The following is a 20,366-nucleotide window of genomic DNA, read 5'->3' as shown; positions in this document are numbered from 1 at the left end:
CGTTTATACATTCTTATATAATATACAATATGTGTATAGATACATTACAATAATATAATGGTTTCTATCCATCGCTGCATATAGGATGATTTAATAACCACTTTATGTTCTAAGGTAACAAGCATAAAACATATGTAAAAACAAATGCTTTCACGGCACGCTCAGGCTCGCTCGCACTGTTCAACGTTATGGAATTCTATTGGATTTGGTCTTTTTAAAACATTAACAAAAAAGTCACGAATTTGAATTAAAAAAAAACTAAATTTTAAACAATAAATTCTTGGATATTGCTATTCCTATTACCAAGGAACCCCTAATCGGGTAGTTTTCTGCCTTGACTATCTTACATTGTATATTAATATCGATAAATTTTAATCACAAATTTTTGTAAATTGTTTTACAAACTTCTGCTTTATATTTCTATATTTAAAAAGTATTTGAAAACTAATACAACTAGTATTATAGAGATAATCGTGATTTTAAATAAAAATTAAAATTCTTCAAGGCATTTCCAATTAAATTCTAAAACTCAAGGAACAGTAAAACTACATGCATACAAGTGTACTTGAAACCTCACTGTACCCAGAACTTGATGTATTTAAGCCCACTCACCTCACTCACCCACCAGTCATACTAAGTGGCTTGTGTGCTTTTCACAATAACAAACTTATAGTTTAAGGTCTACTTTACGACATAGACACTATATATGTATATATTTCTCGATTTTTATAACTTTACTAAATTAATCCACATGCTATATATATTTAGAAAAGTGATTATAGTATTTATAAATGAATTTAAAACTAAAAAAAAACGGTTCCTTTAATTTTATTTAGTAATATTTCATTTTTATTTATAAAAAATAATTTCAAAATTAGTTAAAAAAATGGAATGCAAAAATAAAAGAATTTAATAAATTACCACATTAATTTACTGTTAAAAGCATAATATAAAACAAGTCACGAGTTTCTTTACTATTGTGTAGAAAGAACATAATAGGGTTTTCATGATTTGTTTCTAATTAAGCGAAAATACAATGGTAGATTGTGGTCTTGTCATAAATCAATGTAATTTAAAATAAAAATTAATTTACATTTAAAATCAAATATTGAACTTGTTAAATGTATTCATTATATTAAAACATAATGTGTAAGCTAATTAAATACACATACTAATTTATTTCAATAATAAAGAGAAACTGCACCCAACGTCACTCTTGTATGTTACTTGTCACATCATTCGTACACAAAGACGCTAATTGAAGTCAAATTTACAGCAACAAGTTTACACCAAATGTACACACATTCAAGGCACTGATTCTTTGGTATAGAAAAACTTCTCAACTTTATTTAAAAATAAAACTATATATTATTTTACTCGCATTTAATATAGTAAATTGATTAATTGAACTATTTAAATCTCGACAAAGTGACCTTTGATAGTTCAAAGAGACGAATATATTTTATTTTTTTAATTATAATTGATTAACTTGTCAGGTGATATTCAGTCAAAGCTCGGAGTTGTTAGAGCGGGAATCTTCTATGGCGTCATCGCTTGAGGAGGTGTCTGGTACTCCTGGAAATGAGCCCTCAGGTGGAGCTCCCCCCACTGATCATTTTGGTGTCTTCAAGGATTTTGATTTTCTCGAATATGAAAGCGAGAGTATAGAGGTTTGTTGTCTGCGATTAATCATATTTATGATATCTGTTATATTCAATAAATTGTTAGAAATATATCTTTTTTTGCTTAGAAAATAATTAATTAATTTTGTTACAATTTTCTGAAAAGTGTAGATAAATTATTTTTGTAGAGTTATTTTGTGTGTTTTTTTTTTTTTTTTTTTTTTTTATTGCTTAGATGTGTGGACGAGCTCACAGCCCACCTGATGTTAAGTGGTTACTGGAGCCCATAGACATCTACAACGTAAATGCGCCACACACCTTGAGATATAGTTCTAAGGTCTCAGTATAGTCACAACGGCTGCCCCACCCTTCAAACCGAAACGCATTACTGCTTCACGGCAGAAATAGGCGGGGCGGTGGTACCTACCCGTGCGGACTCATAAGAGATCCTACCACCAGTAATTACGCAAATTATAATTTTGCGGGTTTCATTTTTATTACACGATGTTATTCCTTCACCGTGGAAGTCAATCGTGAACATTTGTTGAGTACGTATTTCATTAGAAAAATTGGTACCCGCCTGCGGGATTCGAACACCGGTGCATCGCTTCAACACGAATGCATCGGACGTCTTATCCGTTAGGCCACGACGACTTCGAAAAAAATTCTAATAAAAATTATTATGTTTGATTTCATAGAAGTTATAATTAGAAAGTAATAATATTATGTTGATTGAAATTAAATTAAAATAGCTGCTTGATTAAGTGACATCATCTCTATTTAGGGTGAAAGCTCAGATAATTTCAACTGGGGTGTCCGTCGGAGGCCACTAAGCGAAGAGCGAGATGAAGTCCAAATCCCTGAGAGGAGTCCTCCACCGCAGCAGCCGAGACCTCCTGAACTCCAGCAGATCACCAAACCTGTATGATTAACAACATGTTTTTTCTTTTCTTTTATTATGTACCACTAGCGGCCCGCTCCGGCTCTGCTCGGGTCCTTAACAAAAATTTCAACGATATTAGACGTTTTATTTTTTTAAATAAAAGAACACTTATTGCGGCATAACTATAATAGTTAGACATGTTATCGCGACACTTTTGATGTGAAACATCTTTAGCCGCACGTAAAACCGATTTCTGGCGTGGCGACGCATGCCATGGCGACGCGTCGCCACGCAATATGATGGTATATATATACAGTCGACTGCGCAATCGACTGTGCGATTCTCTCCCACTCGATCCGGCGTTAAGCCATCTCTCTCGCTACACTGAGCTCGGATACCTATAGTGTATACTCCGTAGTGTATACAGTGTTGCTTACTACACATAACCTGTGTTTTACTTGAAAACAAATTATTTTTTCGTAATATTTTATTTTATCACTATGACATATTTAGTTCCTATCACAATCTGTTCTTTTCTGCATATTACTTTTATAAAATAATGTCGATGTTTCACCTCTGCCAGGCGTCCCGTGACGGCTTACATTTTTTTTGTAAATAATAATGTGTTCTACAAAGTCGTAGTACATTATTTTATTCTATCCTCAATCGTTTTCGCAGGGCACGCAATATAAAGAATATTTTCGGTAATTTTTTTACACCTTGGGTTACATTACATTATTGGTGTTTTAGTAAGGACCTCGAATTTTTTTCAAAAACCATTATAGCCTATGTTACTCGTAGATAGTGTAGCTTACAAACAGTGAAAGAATTTTTCAAATCGGCTCAGTAGTTTCGGAGCCTATTCAATACAAACAAACAAATCTTTCCTCTTTATAATATTAGTATAGACTAATTGCTCTGAGTTTAATTTATTTTTCCAATATTTGACTGATAAATGCATCAAGGATAATAATCAATTAATTTAATCTGTGTTTTTGTATATTGTCAATTAGGCTGGCCATGATGACTCGTCCGATGAGGAAGCAGGGTGGGAGGAGGGGGCCACCCACGTGAGGAGCGAGGCGGACATGGCGACGCAACACGACATATCACTGAGGCCTAGAACACATTCGTTCTCAAGCGCCTCCAGCGGAGATCCTGACGGTAGAGTGTATTTAGGTTAATAAATTATTCACACATTTGTAGTTGATATATTAGAGGCACTTGTTTCATATTATGAGAATCGTCGCGGCACGCGAACTTTTCTAATCTATTAAAATGTCTAGTATCAAATATTTGGGTAACGGTGTTGAAGTCGTCGTGGCCTAAAGCATAACACGTCCGGTGCATTCGTATTTAGCGATGCAACGGGGTTCGAATCCCAGAGGCGAGTACTAATTTTTCTAATGGAATACGTACTCAACAAATGTTCACGATTGACTTCCACGCTGAAGGAATAACATCGTATAATAAAAATAAAAATCAAACCCGCAAGATTATGATTTACGTAACTACGGGTGGTAGGACCTCTTGTGAGTTCGCACGGGTGAGTACCACCACCACCCTGCCTGTTTCTGTCGCGAAGTAGACCTTAAAACTAATGTCTCAAGGTGGGTGGTGGCATTTACGTTGTAGATGTCTACGGGCTCCGGTAAACACTTAATACCGATTAGGCCGTGAGCTCGTCCACACGTCAAAGCAATAAAAAAGACTGATATTTGAAAAGATTTAAATAGTATTGAGTAGTAGGTTATGTGACGCGCTGTGGTGTTTGTTGGCAGGCGACCGCGGCGACGTGACCCCGGTGCCGGGCGCGGGCCCGGTGATGCGCGACGCGTGGCGCGCCTCCGTGGCCGCCCTCGTGCGCCACTCCGCACACATGCAGCCCCTCGCCCTCATACACCGCCTGCACACCGTGCTCAAGGTCATCAGCCAATGAACGATACATACCACATCCCTATCCCTTCCTAATCGAAACTAAACTTTATGACAAATCTTTAAAAATAATAGTTTTCTATTTTTGACGTGACAACGTCTTATTATTCGATGGAGCCGGCTACACGCACGAAAAAACATGACTCATGCGGCGTTACCTCGCTCTGAGGCGTTCCATTTAAGACTCGAAGTGAAAGCGAGAGCGCGCAACAGGCGATAAAGAGGCACAATCGGCCTCCGCGTTCGGCAGCGTTCGACATCTGTCTCTCTCCTACTTGAGTGAGCGATGCATCCGCGTGGACAGCTGCTATGCAATAATACATTTACATGTTTTCGTCAAGTATGAAGTTCAGTGAAAAGTGAATGTGGTGTCAATTGTTTATAGCAACGATAATTGCGATAATTGAAAAATGAAACCATTCCATTAGTATTTTCTTATGACGTTGTCAGGTTCAACTATCGTCAGTAAACCGACTTTACAAACAACCGATTTTTTATTTATTTAGATGTTCTACAAAGCGGCATTTTCTTGTTTTTTTTTTAAATATTATTTATTTTTCATTTTTGAATTGATTACAATTTTTAAACATTTTTTTCAATTTTTAAAAAATTTCGTCTGAATCAGAAGTGGTGACTTATCCGAGAAATAGGTGATCGGCGTGCCTGGTAGTTTCCCTTCTTAGTCTTGACGCAGACACTCCGGGTCTCAGGAAAACAAAAAATGCTTATCCTGGTTATCCTAGTACGGATAACGGATCAAACTGTTTAAAATATTGAATTGTCATCGGTCCTTAATAATTATGCTAAATTTCGAGTTACTCGACGTTTTGAAGGGGGTCAAAATCATGTTCAAAGATTCCGTTACACACCAATATATGTATGAAGCTAATAAAAGCGTATTAAAAACCAAATTTGATTGAGTATAATTGATGATTGAGTATAATTTTCGAAACAACAAAATGATTAAATAATAGATTGCCTCGTTAAATAGATGTCGTCGGAGTCTACGAGTTTGACGAGCAAACTAGCCCATAGACACAGCCCACTGAGTTTCTCGCCGGATCTTCTCAGTGGGTCGCGCTTCCGATCCGGTGGTAGATTCTGCGAAGCACTGCTCTTGCTAGGGTCAGTGTTAGCAACTCTCTCAGGTTGACTCCGTGAGCTCACCTACACGGCCGGGCGTAGCTGGAATAGTATCTTAGGCTACCAACGATTAGATTGAGAAAAAAAGTGATGAGTGAACTTGCAAATAAAACTGTAACAGGAAGTAACATCGAAGACGATCTCCCTGTGCTCGGACACGCCCTACACGAGCATCGGCTCGGCGGAGCTGTTCGCTGTACTGGAGAGGCTGAGCGCCGAAGAGCCCCCGCTCATCTGGGTGGGCCCCGGCGCCGCGGACTGCGCGAGGATCAGAGACGTCGTGCGCTACGCTTCCCTAGAGATCAACGAGCATCTCGAAACTTATTTCGATAGACGGGAACACGCTCTCGAGGTCAGTCCCGCATCTTAATATTCTACTCTAATGTATTCCCCCTCTCTCTTTTTCTCTCTCTTTTTTCCTATCTTTTTTCTCTCTATTTCTCTGTCTCTCTCTTTCTATCTCTGTCTGTCTATGATATAATCACTATCGTTACGTCATAACAAAAATTTAAGTATCCGTTGATAGTAATCGTCGATTTATTGAAATTCATTCATAAGCTCAAAACTCCGAGACTTAGATTCGTTTAATGTTATTACAATTACATTTTCCCTCCCTTTTATCACTTTATTTTTCAAATGTCATAACAACATTTGAAAAATAAAGTGATACTAAATAATAGATATTAATAATACAAAATCTATTCAATAACCATCAAAATTGTAAGAAAATTAACTGAATAACATACAAATAAACATGGAGTCGTCATGGCCTAAAGGATAAAACCTTCGGTACATTCACGTCTAGCTTTGTGACTGTATATATAAATAAACTAAAAATACTCGTCACTTTAGATATTCCAAATAACGTAAACTCAAAACCCTCCTATCAGAAAAACTCTCTTGTGTCACATATTATGCTATGGAGGTATACGAACTATACGAGGAAGGGAAGATCTTCCACTGAGCTGGTAATATTGCTCGGTAGACCGACGGTCCTATTGTTATTGTTAGGAAGTTGTATACATATATGTGACCTTAACTTGGAAATATCGTTAGCGAGATTCAGGCATCTGTCAAATATCTTGTGTTCTGTGAGACTTTTTTGCGGGAACGTGAGAAGTGATGTGTGATTTGTTTTATTTTGTCTATTTAGTGTTTCTTCAGGTTTAAACATCTAACAGTGGTGGCTTATTAACTGTTTAGTATCTGTGAAGGTGCACAAATGTGGGAAAATCAAACAAAGCCGCTGAACGTAACTTCTCGGGATCTTCCAAAAAGTCCCAGTAAATGACCACCATTTTACTAAGATTATATTTCATCCCATATCATTTCATCTCATTTCATTTCATTTCACTTTATTTCATGCCATGTTTCATATTAATCACATTCATTTCATTTCTCTTCATATTATCATTTTTCATAAAAATAAGAATATAAATTAAAATAAGACATGACCTAAAGGTCTTAGTTACCAGGTCATAAAATCCCTTAAAAAAAGTGTTCTGTGGTGACTACCGTCACAATGCTATTAGGCTCCGGAACCATTAACAACTGGGTGAGCTACGTACTCGTTTCTATTCAATGTTATTAGTATTGTTGATTGGCACCAGACGCTGGAGCTGCCGAGGAGTTCGAGTGAGGAGATGGGCCGATGCCTCTACAAGCTGGTGTTCCAACTCCTGCTGCTGCTGGAGACCAACAACAAGATCATTGTTGCCGTCTACCACGCCTCTCTGGACAATGGAGTGAGTTTGTAACTTATCATTTCTTATCATAAACATGTATTTTAATGACTTCTTAATTATTATTTTTCTCCTACCGACGCCGAAAGTTCGGTTTTCCTCCCGCTGTACAGGGAAGAAAGTGTAACTTGTCCTCCCTGGGTACTGACAAGTGCGCATGCGCGTTAGTGTCTACGTCTGCTCTCACGCACCTAAAATTCTCCGCCATTGTTGTGCTCGGGTAATTTGCAATATTGTTAGTTTGTTTAGTGTAAAAGTGAAATAAACAAAAGGCAATAAAATTTAATATTGAAGTATTAAACAAAGATGAGTTCCTCAGACAGTTCTTATTCAATTAGTAGTAATTTATTTAAAAATAAAAAAACAGTTAAATTTTTTTATTTATGAGTACGGGGGTCCTCTGCCCCGCCTACCCCGGCCAGGGTTTCGCCCCTGGACCCCACCGGGGCCGCGCCCCTGGACCCCAGCTCGGTACTCCACGAACTTTCGGCTTGGTAGGAGTAAAAATTGTATGTGCACCGCGGGACAAAAGTTGGACATTTCCTCCAGCGTGTTTGGCAATTTTACACGCGGGCACAATGTAATATTTCCCATATAGAAAGTGCGCTTTTGAACAACAACTGGCCCCAATGTTAAACGATAAAATACAAAAAGACTCATATATTCAAAATATCATTATAATTTTCCAACGCAAACTTTAGTTGTATATTGTATGCTTCATGTAAAAAATAATGTATTTCTGTCTTTCCTTATGTTTGTGTTTTTTTTTATTGCTTAAATGGGTTGGCGAGTTCACGGCCCACCTGGTGTTAGTGGTTACCGGAGCCCATAGACACCTACGACGTAAATGCGCCACCCACCTCGAGACATGAGTTCTAAGGTCTCAGTATAGTTACAACGGCTACCCTACCTTTCAAGCTGAAACGCATTACTGCTTCACGGCAGAAATAGGCAGGGTGGTGGTACCTATCCGTGCTTACTCAACCACCAGTAATAACGCTAACTATAATTTTTCGGATTTTGATTTTTATTACTTACACGATGTTATTCCTTCACCGTGGAAATCAATCGTGAATATTTGTTAAGTACGTATTTCATTAGAAAAAATGGTACCCGCCTGCGAGAGTGGAACGCCGTTGAATCGCTAGATACGAATGCACTGGGCGTCTTATACTTTAGGCCACTACGACTTCTAAGTGTGTCAAAATGAAATTTTGTAAAGGATAGCTTTAATAGCGATCAATAGGAATTAAGTTCTTAAGTTACAAGATGAGCGGTAGTATTCATATTTGAGAAAACTACTAAACCTTAAGTGAGGGCGGCAAATATACCATTTCATAGGCACGCACGGTAGGCAGCGACTTGGCTCAGCCCCTGGCATTGCTGAAGTCCATGGACGACGGTAACCACTAACTATCCGGTGGGCTGTTTGCCCGTCTGCCTACAAGAACTATAAAAAAAATGAATCTTTTATTCATTACAGAACAAACAAAGTGTTGCAATCCCCTACGTAGCTTGATGACGTTGAATATTTCAATTAGATCAGAGTAAAATAACATTTTATAAACATACATTTTCAAAGAGACATTATACCTTCTTTTTTTTTTTTTTTAACGCTGGGGAATCCATTTACGGATACCCGGTCGAGGGGGTAACGGACCGGGTTATGTCGGACTCCGACGCCTCCTGAGAGGAAGAAGGAAGAGAGACATTATACCTGCCTCCACGACGGTTCTTGATAATGAAGATATTTGTAAGATGCAGGTTTAATTCACACTTCTACGAATCAAAAATAAACAATAAACTCTGTTGCAAATAACTTAGTTGATAGACGAGTGTATTTATGTTGTACATTTTTTATAGTTATTTATTAGGATTAAAACAGTTTTATGGTTAAACTTGAGCCTGCGTCATCTAATGAACCGTTCGGTTTTATAATTATGTATTACGTAACGCCTAGCCCGATAGGCACGCGCGGACACTCGCGGACTCCCAGGGCCGCAACCAGGTCAGCGAGCGGGGGTCGCGACCTAGATCGGGACATCACCAGATCTTCCACCGTCCAATCAGTTGGCTCGCAAGTGTCAAGGAGTGTGAGGATGGTGGCCGATCGTTCTAGACTCCCGCTATTGATTTACTGCAGTCTAGATTTCAGGTCGTTGACCCGACTCCGCGGCGATGCGTGTCTTGTCAAGCTTTTAAATTGCATCCTGCTGTTTCCTTTGTTCGATTATAAATTGTTTTCATTAAAATATTACCTAGTCTTTGTACATATATTGTTTGATTTTTCAAACTGAAATCGAATAAGTTATCCTTTTTTTTTGGTTTAAAAAATATTTTAAATCGTTGTTATTAAAAATAAAAAAAATCCACTCCCAGTACATTACTGCGATTGTGTAATATATGATTTATAAAAAAATTCTAAGCTTTCATGCCTTAATTCACCTTCTTAGATTAAGAGTATTTTTTTGGAAAATGCCTATTAAATATACATTTACTTCTAACTATAAATCAATGAAGGTTTTTGGTCAGGAGGAAATCGCCGGACTTCCGCCCTCCACTGGGGATAAAGGGCGGAGCATGTCTGAGTCGAACTGACTAAAACCTCCTGTCGCTCAACAACCAACGTCCAAACCTCGCATGAGACAGAACTCATGAAGAGGCAAAGGGGGGAAAGTGAAGCGTTTAGTGCGGAGCACATCTCTCCCATCACCCTCCCCCTCGGGACGCCGGACTGGCGGTCGTCGGCGCCACGACCACCAGCCCTCTCGGTCGGCAGGCTATCCGGAGCCCGCCTAGATGGCGCCGGTTAGAGTGAGCTATCCTACGGAATACCCCGCTGGGTCAGAACCAGCGTGGGTCGAGGATAGCCGGCCTTCCATCACCCGGATGCTCTTGCGTAAAACGCGTGCAGAGCAGCTTGCACGTCGTCTTCTTAGGCCCCCCTCGCCGGTCCCCAGACCGACATGTGAGGGGGGACCCGAAACACTTAGAGGGCCAGGGTTTGGGCGAAATCCGCCTCCCTGGCCCCCGCTCGACGGCGGCGGGATTGTGCGTCTCTCACGCGCCCCGCCGCCTCCTTCTGCGAGATGGTGCACTCGCAGAAGTCGAGCATCGCCTTCCACGACTCGTCATCACCGAGCATCGATGCCACAACACTCGGCAACGACAAGTCCTTTCCTACTTTTGCGACGAGGACACGGCGCCACCCCTCCCATGCGGGGCAGGCGACGAGCGTATGCTCTGCCGTGTCCAAGTCGCAATCACAATGGTGGCACTCTGCCGTCGGCTCGGCTCTGATCCGGTGCAGGAACTCACCGAAGCAACCATGCCCAGTGAGCACCTGCGTGAGCCGGAAAGTGAGGCGTCCTCTGTCACGATTCACCCAATCCACAAGGACCGGGCGAATCGCCTCGACGGTCCTACGACCGGCCGAAGGATCAGCCAGCCGTCTGGACCAAAATCAATGAAGGTATATCTTTTTTTTTTACCGCGACAAGGAAGAACTTAAATTATCATTCGCCCCTCATTTTAAACCTTTAGTGGCGACATATAATAAAATGTTTATATCGGTTCTTACTGTGGGCACCACACACTGCGGGCACTTATTATTATTGTTATTATTACTGGTGGTAGGACGTGTTATGAGTCAGCACGGATGGGTACCACCGCTCTGACTGTTTCTGTCGTGAAGCAGTAATGCGTTTCGGTTTGAAGGGCGAGATAGCCGTTGTAACTATACTGAGACCTTAGAACTCATATCTCAATGTAAGTGGCGGCATTTATGTTGTAAATGTCTATAAGCTCCGGTACCCATTTAACATCAGGTGGTTCATGAGCTCGTCTACCCACATAAATAAAAATACCATAAAAACCAAGGTCTCGTACCGGCGACAGCGAGGTAATGCTTTTGAACGGTTTTTGACGTGTGCCTGTGTTGCCCCGTTGATCGCAGGGCGTGGAGATGAGCGGCGCCGTGTGCGCGGTGCGTAACGCGCTGATCGCCGGCCACAGCGACTCCTGGGCCGAGCACACCCCCGGCCCGCACGACGACGCCAAGCTGTGGCAGCTCATGCAGTGGCAGAAGTGAGTACACTAACGTCACATTGCATTGTTCTCGTAGCGTGAATTTACGATATCTGCGTTCATTCTGGTATGCGAATAACTTCATGATCGTTATTCAATTTATAGTTTTTTTTTTTTATTTTTTTTTATTGCCTTTATAGGCAGTCGATCATACGGCCCACCTGATGGAAAGTGGTTACCGTCGCCCATGGACTTCAGCAATGCCAGGAGCATAGCCAAGCCGCTGCCTACCGCTAAACTTTAAAAACCTAAAAACTAAAAACCGCTTTTCTGACTTTTGTTACTTAGATATAAGTACAACTTTGCCAACGTCGGGTAGTGGGAGTATCAACATAATTATGCTAAGACATTTACATTACATTTACAGGCATGAACTGAAAATAGAGCTACCTATACAATTTTTAAATATTCTAAGACCGGCCCTGTTAATATTTTAAGCAGTTTCAAGCACTTCATTGGTCTAACAGGCTGATTACTATAACAAAGTTAATATTTAGTGTTTAAGATCTGAGTGTAATTGTTATTATGTTGTATGTGTGCTCGTAAGTTGTTGTTGTTGTTTTTACTTGCGGAAGTCACTGTCTCTCGTGCACGCTTCTTCGGAATAATTTAAAAACTATTAAATGTCATGTTTTCATTGTATAAAACGAATACCGTCAATATCTTTAAGATACTGCTTTTACCAGAGTAAATAATACAATTTATTTTTATTTTGTCTAAAGTTAAACTTAAGCGGTTCTTTAACTTGACTATCAATCATTCAAATTGAATAAAAGGAAGTATTAATATGTTAAACAACAAATGATTGGACAAGTTATTTATTATGCTATTTTGAATAAATTTCCAAAAGTCGGAACTCGGGATAAATCGGGAATCTAACAAAAGTTCCATCCAGGTGGAATTTTCTAGAAAATAGGTCATCCACGGCTTGGAGATGCAGGGGTCGGTGCACGGGAGACGGGCGCGATGTCCTAGAAACGTTTCGATGACCCGGACCCCGATGCAGCTGCTATCGATCCTACGTTTCAGGCTGCGATTGGTCGAGGACTTGTTAGGATCTATGACGCAAGACTTGTCCTAAATGTCAGAACCACGCCCTGTGTTCCAATTTAGCCTGGTTTAGCTCCAAGTTAGCTTAAAATGGGAAAATCTAAAATATTTTTCGTATCATTTCCTAATATGCGCCTGAGCACTAAAGAACCACAAAAGTGAATTCGTCTACAGAAGCTAATACAGAAAATGACCTTTATGATAACATTTTAATGACATTTGAGTATCTTACAGTGACTTCAATATAAAACTTCACCAGGGCAGTCTCTGAATATTATCTTTTTTTTATTGCTTAGATGTGTGGACGAGTTCACAGTCCACCAGGTGTTAAGTGGTTACTGGAGCCCATAGACATCTACGACGTAAATGCGTCTCCCACCTTGAGATATAAGTTCTAAGATCTCAGTATAGTTACAACGGCTGCCCTGCCGTTCAAACCGAAACGCATTACTGCTTCACGGCAGAAATAGACATGGCGGTGGTACCTACCCGCGTGGACTCACAATAGGTCCTACCACCAGTAATTCTCTTCTGATTAATATTAATGATTTTTATTCGTCCAAATATATCGTGTCGCAGATGGGGCGTTGCCCTGGCCCTCGTTCGGGAGCGCAACGCCGAGACGATCCTGGAGCGCGGAGAGATTCCCGAGGATGACGTCACCAGCCTGCTGCACGTCTACTGCAGGGGCTTAGCGCAGGCACATCCAGGTAACGTGATGTTACAGACTCCCCATGTTAGTTAAAATGATGTTACATCCTTTTTAATCACCGCTGATGTTGAGTAAGCATAGTAAGAAATATCTTGGTAATAGTTACCGACCGAGGGTCAGCCATTGGTCAGCCTAGTCACCCACCGGGAGCGGTCTAAAACAATATTCCGTTTCTGCCAATTTAATTTTTTGTGTGATTGAACTAATAAAAGGGAAATCTCTTTTTAAAATTCTTTTTTTAAAAACCTAATCGGGAGACCCCGCGTAACAGTGCCTGATTTAGAAGAACCGCTTAGCTGATCGGGGTCTGAGTGTCTTTCCGTACACGTAATACGTCCGCACTGAGAACGTTCATCAATTGTTAGAAAACCGTGGTGAGATAGTAAGTCGCACCCTGAGGAATTGTTCGTGACGATCCGTCATCTCATGCCACCGGAGCAGACGTCATCCTTACTACCTAGGACCGCTTCGTTCAACCTCAATTCGCGTACAGATGTACCAATCGACGTACAAAATACCCTCCAAGGTGTTTGTTGAGATTTGAGGCGTTTTCAGTCGTACTGACGGTGGGCACTCACTATCAGATGGGTATGGTTTATCTGCATACAAAAGCAATAAAAAAACTTTACTCCTGTTAACCTGGTCAAAATGATAAGTCAAAATAACGAAACGGTTATGGTGTGGGCGTAGATTTTCGATGCGTGCGCAGAATTACAAGATACATAACTTGACGTGTGTATGCGTGTGTGTGTGTGTGCGTGCGTGTGTGTGTGTGGCTGCGTGTGTGCGTGCGTGAGTGTGTGTACTTGTGTGTGTGCGTGCGCGTGTGCACGATTGCGCGCGTGTGTGTGCGGGCGCGCGCGTGTGTGCGTGAGCGTACGCGTGTGTGCGTGAGCGTGCGCGTGTGAACAACCGCGTTCGCGTGTGTGTGTGTGTGTGTGCGCGTGCGCGTGCGCGTGTGTTTGTGTGTGCGCACAGCCCTTCTGTGCTGTCTCTGTTGCGAACGACCTCCTTATTCTAGTACTTTTCTTATCTCTATGCACTATACAAACTACGTTCATACGCTTACAATTAATTTAAGATTCAGGTCGTGTATAGATGATTCTTATGCTACAGTTTTTACTATAATTTTTGTTATCATATAATTATTATTGACATAAAAGTTGTAGACTAGAAGTCGAAATTGTAAGACAAAAACTATAATATAAATTTATGTAAAAGCCATTTCGATATGGTAATACTCATATTTTGATGCTTATACATTTTAGGAACTATGATGATCTTTATTCTATAAAGAGAAAGTTAGAACTAAAATTTATTTTCATTTCAAAATTAAGTTTTTCTTCGTAACTCAATATATCCCACCCGTAGTTGCCGAATATATTTGTAGGCCAAACTGTAGCTTATATTAATGCCGTCAGCGGGATATCGTCAGGTTCGTAAACAGAGAGCCCTAGAATTATTTACAAAGGGTCCCCACCCCACCGTCTAAACGCCTAAGGGGCTCAAATGCAGCGCATGTGCGACAGTATCGATGCAGCTGCAGTCCCCGGAGGGCTCGACGTGGCCGCCCTCAGCACCTCACCACCGAAACCATGCGAAATATAATAGGGTCAGTTTAATTGTTTGCGACACGACGGTAACTCATAACACGTGATCACTGTAATGCGCCTGTTATCGTTGATAATGCAATATGTGTAAAGAAAAACCTTTATACCTGGATTATAATTCTTTACTTTTTTTAAAAGATTTTTTTTTCAGTATCATTCACTTTGAAAAAAAAGAGAATTCAATTTTATATAGTTTATTAATACTGTTTAATTTTCAATATTAATTTTAAAAGAGATTAAGTGTATTTAATGTTGTTTTCTTATTATATAATACATATAACAGAAAACGCAATTAAACCTTTTATTGTTTGTTCATTCTGAAGCACTCAATATCATTATTATATGTATTTGTTTCAGATATGGTCGCTATAACGCGGCCCGTGAACGATTTATCCCAGAATTTGTCCTTTATGATGGAGAGCCTGTACAAGGTGTCCGTGGCCCTCCAGCGGCAGGAGTTCGGCTGATGATTGAGGAGTCGCCGTTCGATGACGCGACGAACAAACAACACACGCCACAATAGCCGCATCTAATTGTCACCTCGCAGCGCCTCGTCATGACATATCCCGCTAATAGCTTACTTAATTACTTACTTCAATGTTGTTCATGTATTTTAATAGCATGCTCTAGAAACGCACGTACGTAATTTGTCCGAAATTAATTCGCTTTCATCGAAAGTTTTAGCGTAAAACTAAACGTTAGAAATTGAGAATTAAATTTTGTAAAATCTTCAATGATTTAAACAATAAACTGGTAAGTAAAAGAACATAAGATAATATTAACCGTAATAGTACCGTTGAACAATTCATTTATTGTGAATTTAATTATTATTTTTCGTAATCTTCAGCAGAGTTGTAGTGGTTCTGTTTTAAAATTATTTAAAACATTACCTTAAAATATTTACTGGAACATAAAATTGTTTGCAGACTATGATCCGCTTACCTCGATATCGTTGTATTAATAATGCGAATGATTCTCAGATTATTTTTTAGTAAATATCAAACTTCAAGGAACATTGCGATTCTATTCCACTTTTATTGTGAAACGCGATTCGAATTGGCTTATATTAGATTTAAATGCACTTTAAGTACGCAGATTAAGAATAATGAATATTAAATATAGTATAAAAACAGTATTACAACTCTGTACAGAGTCGTGTATTTGATAGCGTTTAGATAATATCGAACCAAACAGGGTGGGAGAATTATGAAGGACTAGTGGAAGATTATAAAATTACAAATCAAAATTTAAATGAATTTAAGATTTTTAGAGTTTAGATTTCGGAGGCCCAACATCGGATGCCTGTTCACGCAGCCAATGTATGTATTTGTGCACGAGCAGAGCGTCACAGTACGGTCGACTGAGCAAACTATTGAGCACTCACGTAAACAGATGCTGTTTTGCTAACAGTACATACCGTGTGTAGTTTGTTTCTGATCTCATGTAGTGAGTAATGATGTGTGCGTTGGAGCCCCTCCCATCCCGTCAGCTCCTGATGCGGAGGGGAAACGCTTGTCAGACTCCTAGCAAAGTCTCTATTTAGTTTTTATCAAATATCAAAATAGAAGATCAATTTGTTTTTCTTTCTTCATTAAATTCTCGTGCAAAGTGCACTTTCTGCTTTTTTCAGTGTTATAGACTATAGTCCCACAGTGGCATGATTTTTTGTAACCGTCTTTAAATTTTATTTTGCTCTGAAATTTGCGATCCGAAGTGAACTACAGTAATTATTATAATTTAGAACAAATAAATATATTCAATTCATTCATTCATCAATTAAAGTTCTGAACATTCGGAAAGGCTTACTTTTTTGAGTGAGTATTCGTAAAGACGAATATATTCTTTGAAGCATAAAATACATAATTACGGAAAGAAGCCCCGTTGTAAAGTAACTGCCTACACCATGCACACTAAGGGTAAAAGCTGGATAGATTTCAAGGAAAATAAAATTTATTTGTATGTTTCAAAATTGTTCGCATACTTCTGATCGGAAATTTGCGATGAAATATCCATTGATCTAAAATTATATAATCAATTCGTTTAATGAAAAGTCATATCTACACTAAAATTAGTTTGTCGAAAACAAACTTTACTTATTCATTAGATACAACAAATACTGTAAATTCTTCAACTCATTTGTTACACTAATAATAAAAAAGTCTCTTATGAAACTTATATCAGATTTTAAATATATCTTTATGCAATAAATTTTTAATAGATAGTTAATTTAAAAGATTTGAACAAATAAAGTACCTATTCAATTATAACTGCTCACTCAATTCTTATTGAGTATAAACTAGTAAAATTACCTAACACTCAAGCTTATTATACCTTAAGTAAATAAATATTATCACCTAAGATAGTATATTTCTTGCACATATTACGAGTATATATACGAGTATATATTTTCTTAGAATACAAACTGTTTATAAAAATGATGAATTATTTTTGTTAAACTCAGGATTTCTAACATTAATCAATTTATCTTTCTATCGACATATACATTAAATTATCAGTTTTCCTTAAAATCTACATGTAATATTTATTACCAATTAATTTAATTTTCTATATTATTTTGCTCTATTAGAAAAGAACTCGTGCTGTTAACGATTTTCTAATTTGAAAATCGTAACAAAATGGAATAACTCTTGAGTTTGATCTTTATATTTAATAGTAAATATGTCTGTATAGTCGAATGCTTTTCAGCAGTAGCACGTCGAGCTCCGTTTCTTTAGAGGTTGCGATCAAAGAGGCTTTGTATGTAAGTTAATTAAACATCGTAATGAATATATTTTAAGTCGGATCTGAAGTGATTATACGTCGGTTTGACGATTCATGTACCTTTCTGTTACCAAAAAAAAAAAAACGGAGCTCCATTTTAGTTTTACTAATACTTGTAACCAATTGTAAATGTATTTAAATTAATAAATGAACAGAAATAATGTGCAGTTTCATTTTATGTTTAGTTTTTGTAGCGTCTGAATTGATAACATCATCAATAATGCATTTTCAATCTGTGGCTTTTCGGTGATAATCCCTAATTTGTCATAGCAGCTTTAAGGAACCATTTTTTTCGCTTCTTATTGCGGATAGACAAAACTCTTTTTACAATATAACCTAGATTTTTTAAATAATTTCACACGCCTTATGACAGTGGATCAGGAGAAAATCATCATGATCTTGAGTAAAACACCATGATCGTTACTAAAAAAAACTTAATACTACAAATAAAATAAAATTATTATGATATAAAAACTTGAACTAAGTAGGTAACTCGTATAGACGACAACGTTAATCTTTCATTGCACTAAGACTAAATCTGACTGAGACACCTGTCCCCTCTGACTATTCATTTTTATAGTTTTTATATAAGAACTACATTAACATATTCTGCATCATTATCTCAGCCATAGATAATAAATACATTTGATATCTCAGCTACCAGGTGCCTAGGTGGTTCCTAAAAGCCCAGATTTTTTTTTATGTTTGAGAGATTACTGGTGGCCCGGAGACCTTTCCAGTTTTACTAGGGCCGGCGGGCGAGCAACGGACTCAGCCAGGAACTGGGGTTCTGTATTTACATAACTAAAACGCCAAATCGCATATATATCGACATTTACAAGGAATAACATTATATATCATAATAGCTGACCCGGCAAACGTTGTTTTGCCATATATTAGATTTTTAGGGAATTTCTAGTGTAGAAAGAAAAGTAACTTATTGTGTGTAAAAATGTGGTAAATGAGTGAAAGAGGCATGTAGCGCTGTGAACGTTTAGGGAGTATAAAAATAACAAAACCTCATTCAACCACATACCTAGGTAATGCCTCATTATAACAAAAAAATATGCCCAAAACTAAAAATAAATGTAGAGGTGGACAACCCTTATCACTTAGGGGTATGAAAAATAGATAGTAGTCGATTCTCAGACCTACTGAACATGCGTATAAAATTTCATAAAAATCGGTCAAACCGTTTCAGAGGAGTATGGTAACTAACATTGTGACATGAGAATGTTATATGAGTCGACTATTATCAAAGCCGGCAATGTGACTTTTGGACAATTATTGGTAAATCAGAAAAACGAATTATTGACTTTGTATTCCATTGGCAGTCACAAAACTCTTATGAACGACATCTTAGATAAATAACAGGTTAAGTATTAACCTTTATTTAATGCAGGTTTTGAACCGTATTCTTTGAAGGAGACGATTATATTCAAATCAATCTGTATTGACATATCAATAACATTTTTTTGTCCAAATGCACAGATTGCCACCTTTGATAATAGACGACTCATATATAAGATTGTAAATAAATAATTATTGCACTGGAAATTAATGATAATTTTACGATGACAGTAAAATTAACATGAGAGTTGCACAAAAAAATTAAAATAATAGGTATAACAGTCACTGCTACGATTGATACACAAATAAAACCAAAAAAACATGACTGAAAAATGTATAGTGAGTAAAACAGGAGACCGGCTTCGTCCTCATTCCTACTACGTGATGTTTGCTGGATGAGTGGTGACACCTGGCGGGGATAACTGATCGATTGATAATTGTTCAGTAGTCGACTGCTGCGGGTGGGAGATCAAATTGAATATTAAAAAAAAACATAATTTAAGGAACTTGAAATTATAAACTCTGAATAAGAATTTATCGTACTACAATTACAATATTTGATTACCATCTTGCAACCTTATTGCGGATCTGTGCATAGAATAAAAAAAATAAAAATCGGGATGGAAATTAATTACCCCCTGTATAAGAGTGAAAATTAGAGTAATATGATTTTTTTTTATTTTAAGTCATGACAAAGTAAAAAAAAAAACTTGCCAAAAAAGTTTATAATTAACAAATGAAAAATAGGGGTTGATCAAAATTGATTGATTGGGATGAAAAATTGAGAGTAACATCAGATTTTTTATTTTAATTCATGTCAAAATAAAAATAAAAATGAAAATATTGCCAAAAAAATTAAAGTTTATAATTAACTAATAAAAAATAGGGGTTGATCGTAGAGGGGTGAAAAATTCAGAGTAATATGATTTTTTTTATTCTAAGTCATGACAAAATAAAAACAAAATTCTTGCATAAAAATTTAAAGTATTTAATTAACAAATAAAAAATAAGGGTTGATCGTGGAGGGTTGAAAATTTAGGGTAGTATATATTTTTGTATGCGGTATCATAAAAAAATAAAAACAAAAATTTTGGTCTAAAATATAAAAAAAAAATTTAGGGCTGGACCACCCTTAAGATTTAGAGGGATGAAAAATAGATGTTGTTTGGTTCTCCACCCTGGCCGATATGCACGCTAAGATTCACGAAAATCGGTCGAGCCGTTTCGGAGGAGTTCAATCACGCACCCCGTGACACGAGAATTTTATATATTAGATTTAGCTAAAATTGAATTACGATATAATTCCTTTACATGTGATATTGGTTTGAGCTGTGGCTTCGTATAATGGAAGAGTTCGATTTTAATAATAGACTGTTGAGCATGTTGTTTATAACATCTGATTTTCACTTATGTACACCACATAACACACCCCAGCAGAGGGTAATAGGAAAG

The 20,366-nt window shown here is 38.0% G+C and overlaps 1 protein-coding gene and 1 long non-coding RNA gene across 9 annotated transcripts in view; one reads left to right on the top strand and one right to left on the bottom strand.

The window, feature by feature from the left end:
• Positions 1-17,725, top strand: part of fry (microtubule binding protein furry) — a 177,739-nt gene extending 160,014 nt beyond the window's left edge. For 6 of the 8 annotated variants that reach the window (XM_028171001.2, XM_089732008.1, XM_089732003.1 and 3 more), the window contains 9 exons: positions 1,497-1,670; positions 2,407-2,544; positions 3,519-3,684; positions 4,287-4,429; positions 5,705-5,935; positions 7,194-7,328; positions 11,281-11,411; positions 13,041-13,171; positions 15,141-17,725. In XM_028171001.2, coding sequence (XP_028026802.2) covers positions 1,497-1,670; positions 2,407-2,544; positions 3,519-3,684; positions 4,287-4,429; positions 5,705-5,935; positions 7,194-7,328; positions 11,281-11,411; positions 13,041-13,171; positions 15,141-15,250 — 1,359 coding nt within the window. In that variant the 3' untranslated portion in view covers positions 15,251-17,725. The remainder of the gene's footprint in view (positions 1-1,496; positions 1,671-2,406; positions 2,545-3,518; positions 3,685-4,286; positions 4,430-5,704; positions 5,936-7,193; positions 7,329-11,280; positions 11,412-13,040; positions 13,172-15,140) is intronic. The other 2 variants (XM_089732027.1, XM_089732013.1) reach the window with 1 other exon arrangement.
• Positions 2,423-9,613, bottom strand: LOC149503638 (uncharacterized). The gene is made up of 3 exons (XR_016324030.1): positions 9,043-9,613; positions 7,152-7,316; positions 2,423-2,542 (listed from the first exon to the last, which is right to left on the bottom strand). It is a non-coding gene; the product is annotated as an uncharacterized LOC149503638 (long non-coding RNA).
• Positions 17,726-20,366: the final 2,641 nt, after the last annotated feature.

Source organism: Bombyx mandarina, chromosome 01 (genome assembly GCF_030267445.1).
Source record: "Bombyx mandarina strain Sakado chromosome 01, ASM3026744v2".
In the NCBI taxonomy this organism is placed as follows: domain Eukaryota; kingdom Metazoa; phylum Arthropoda; class Insecta; order Lepidoptera; family Bombycidae; genus Bombyx; species Bombyx mandarina.
This window is presented reverse-complemented; position numbering and strand designations above follow the sequence as displayed.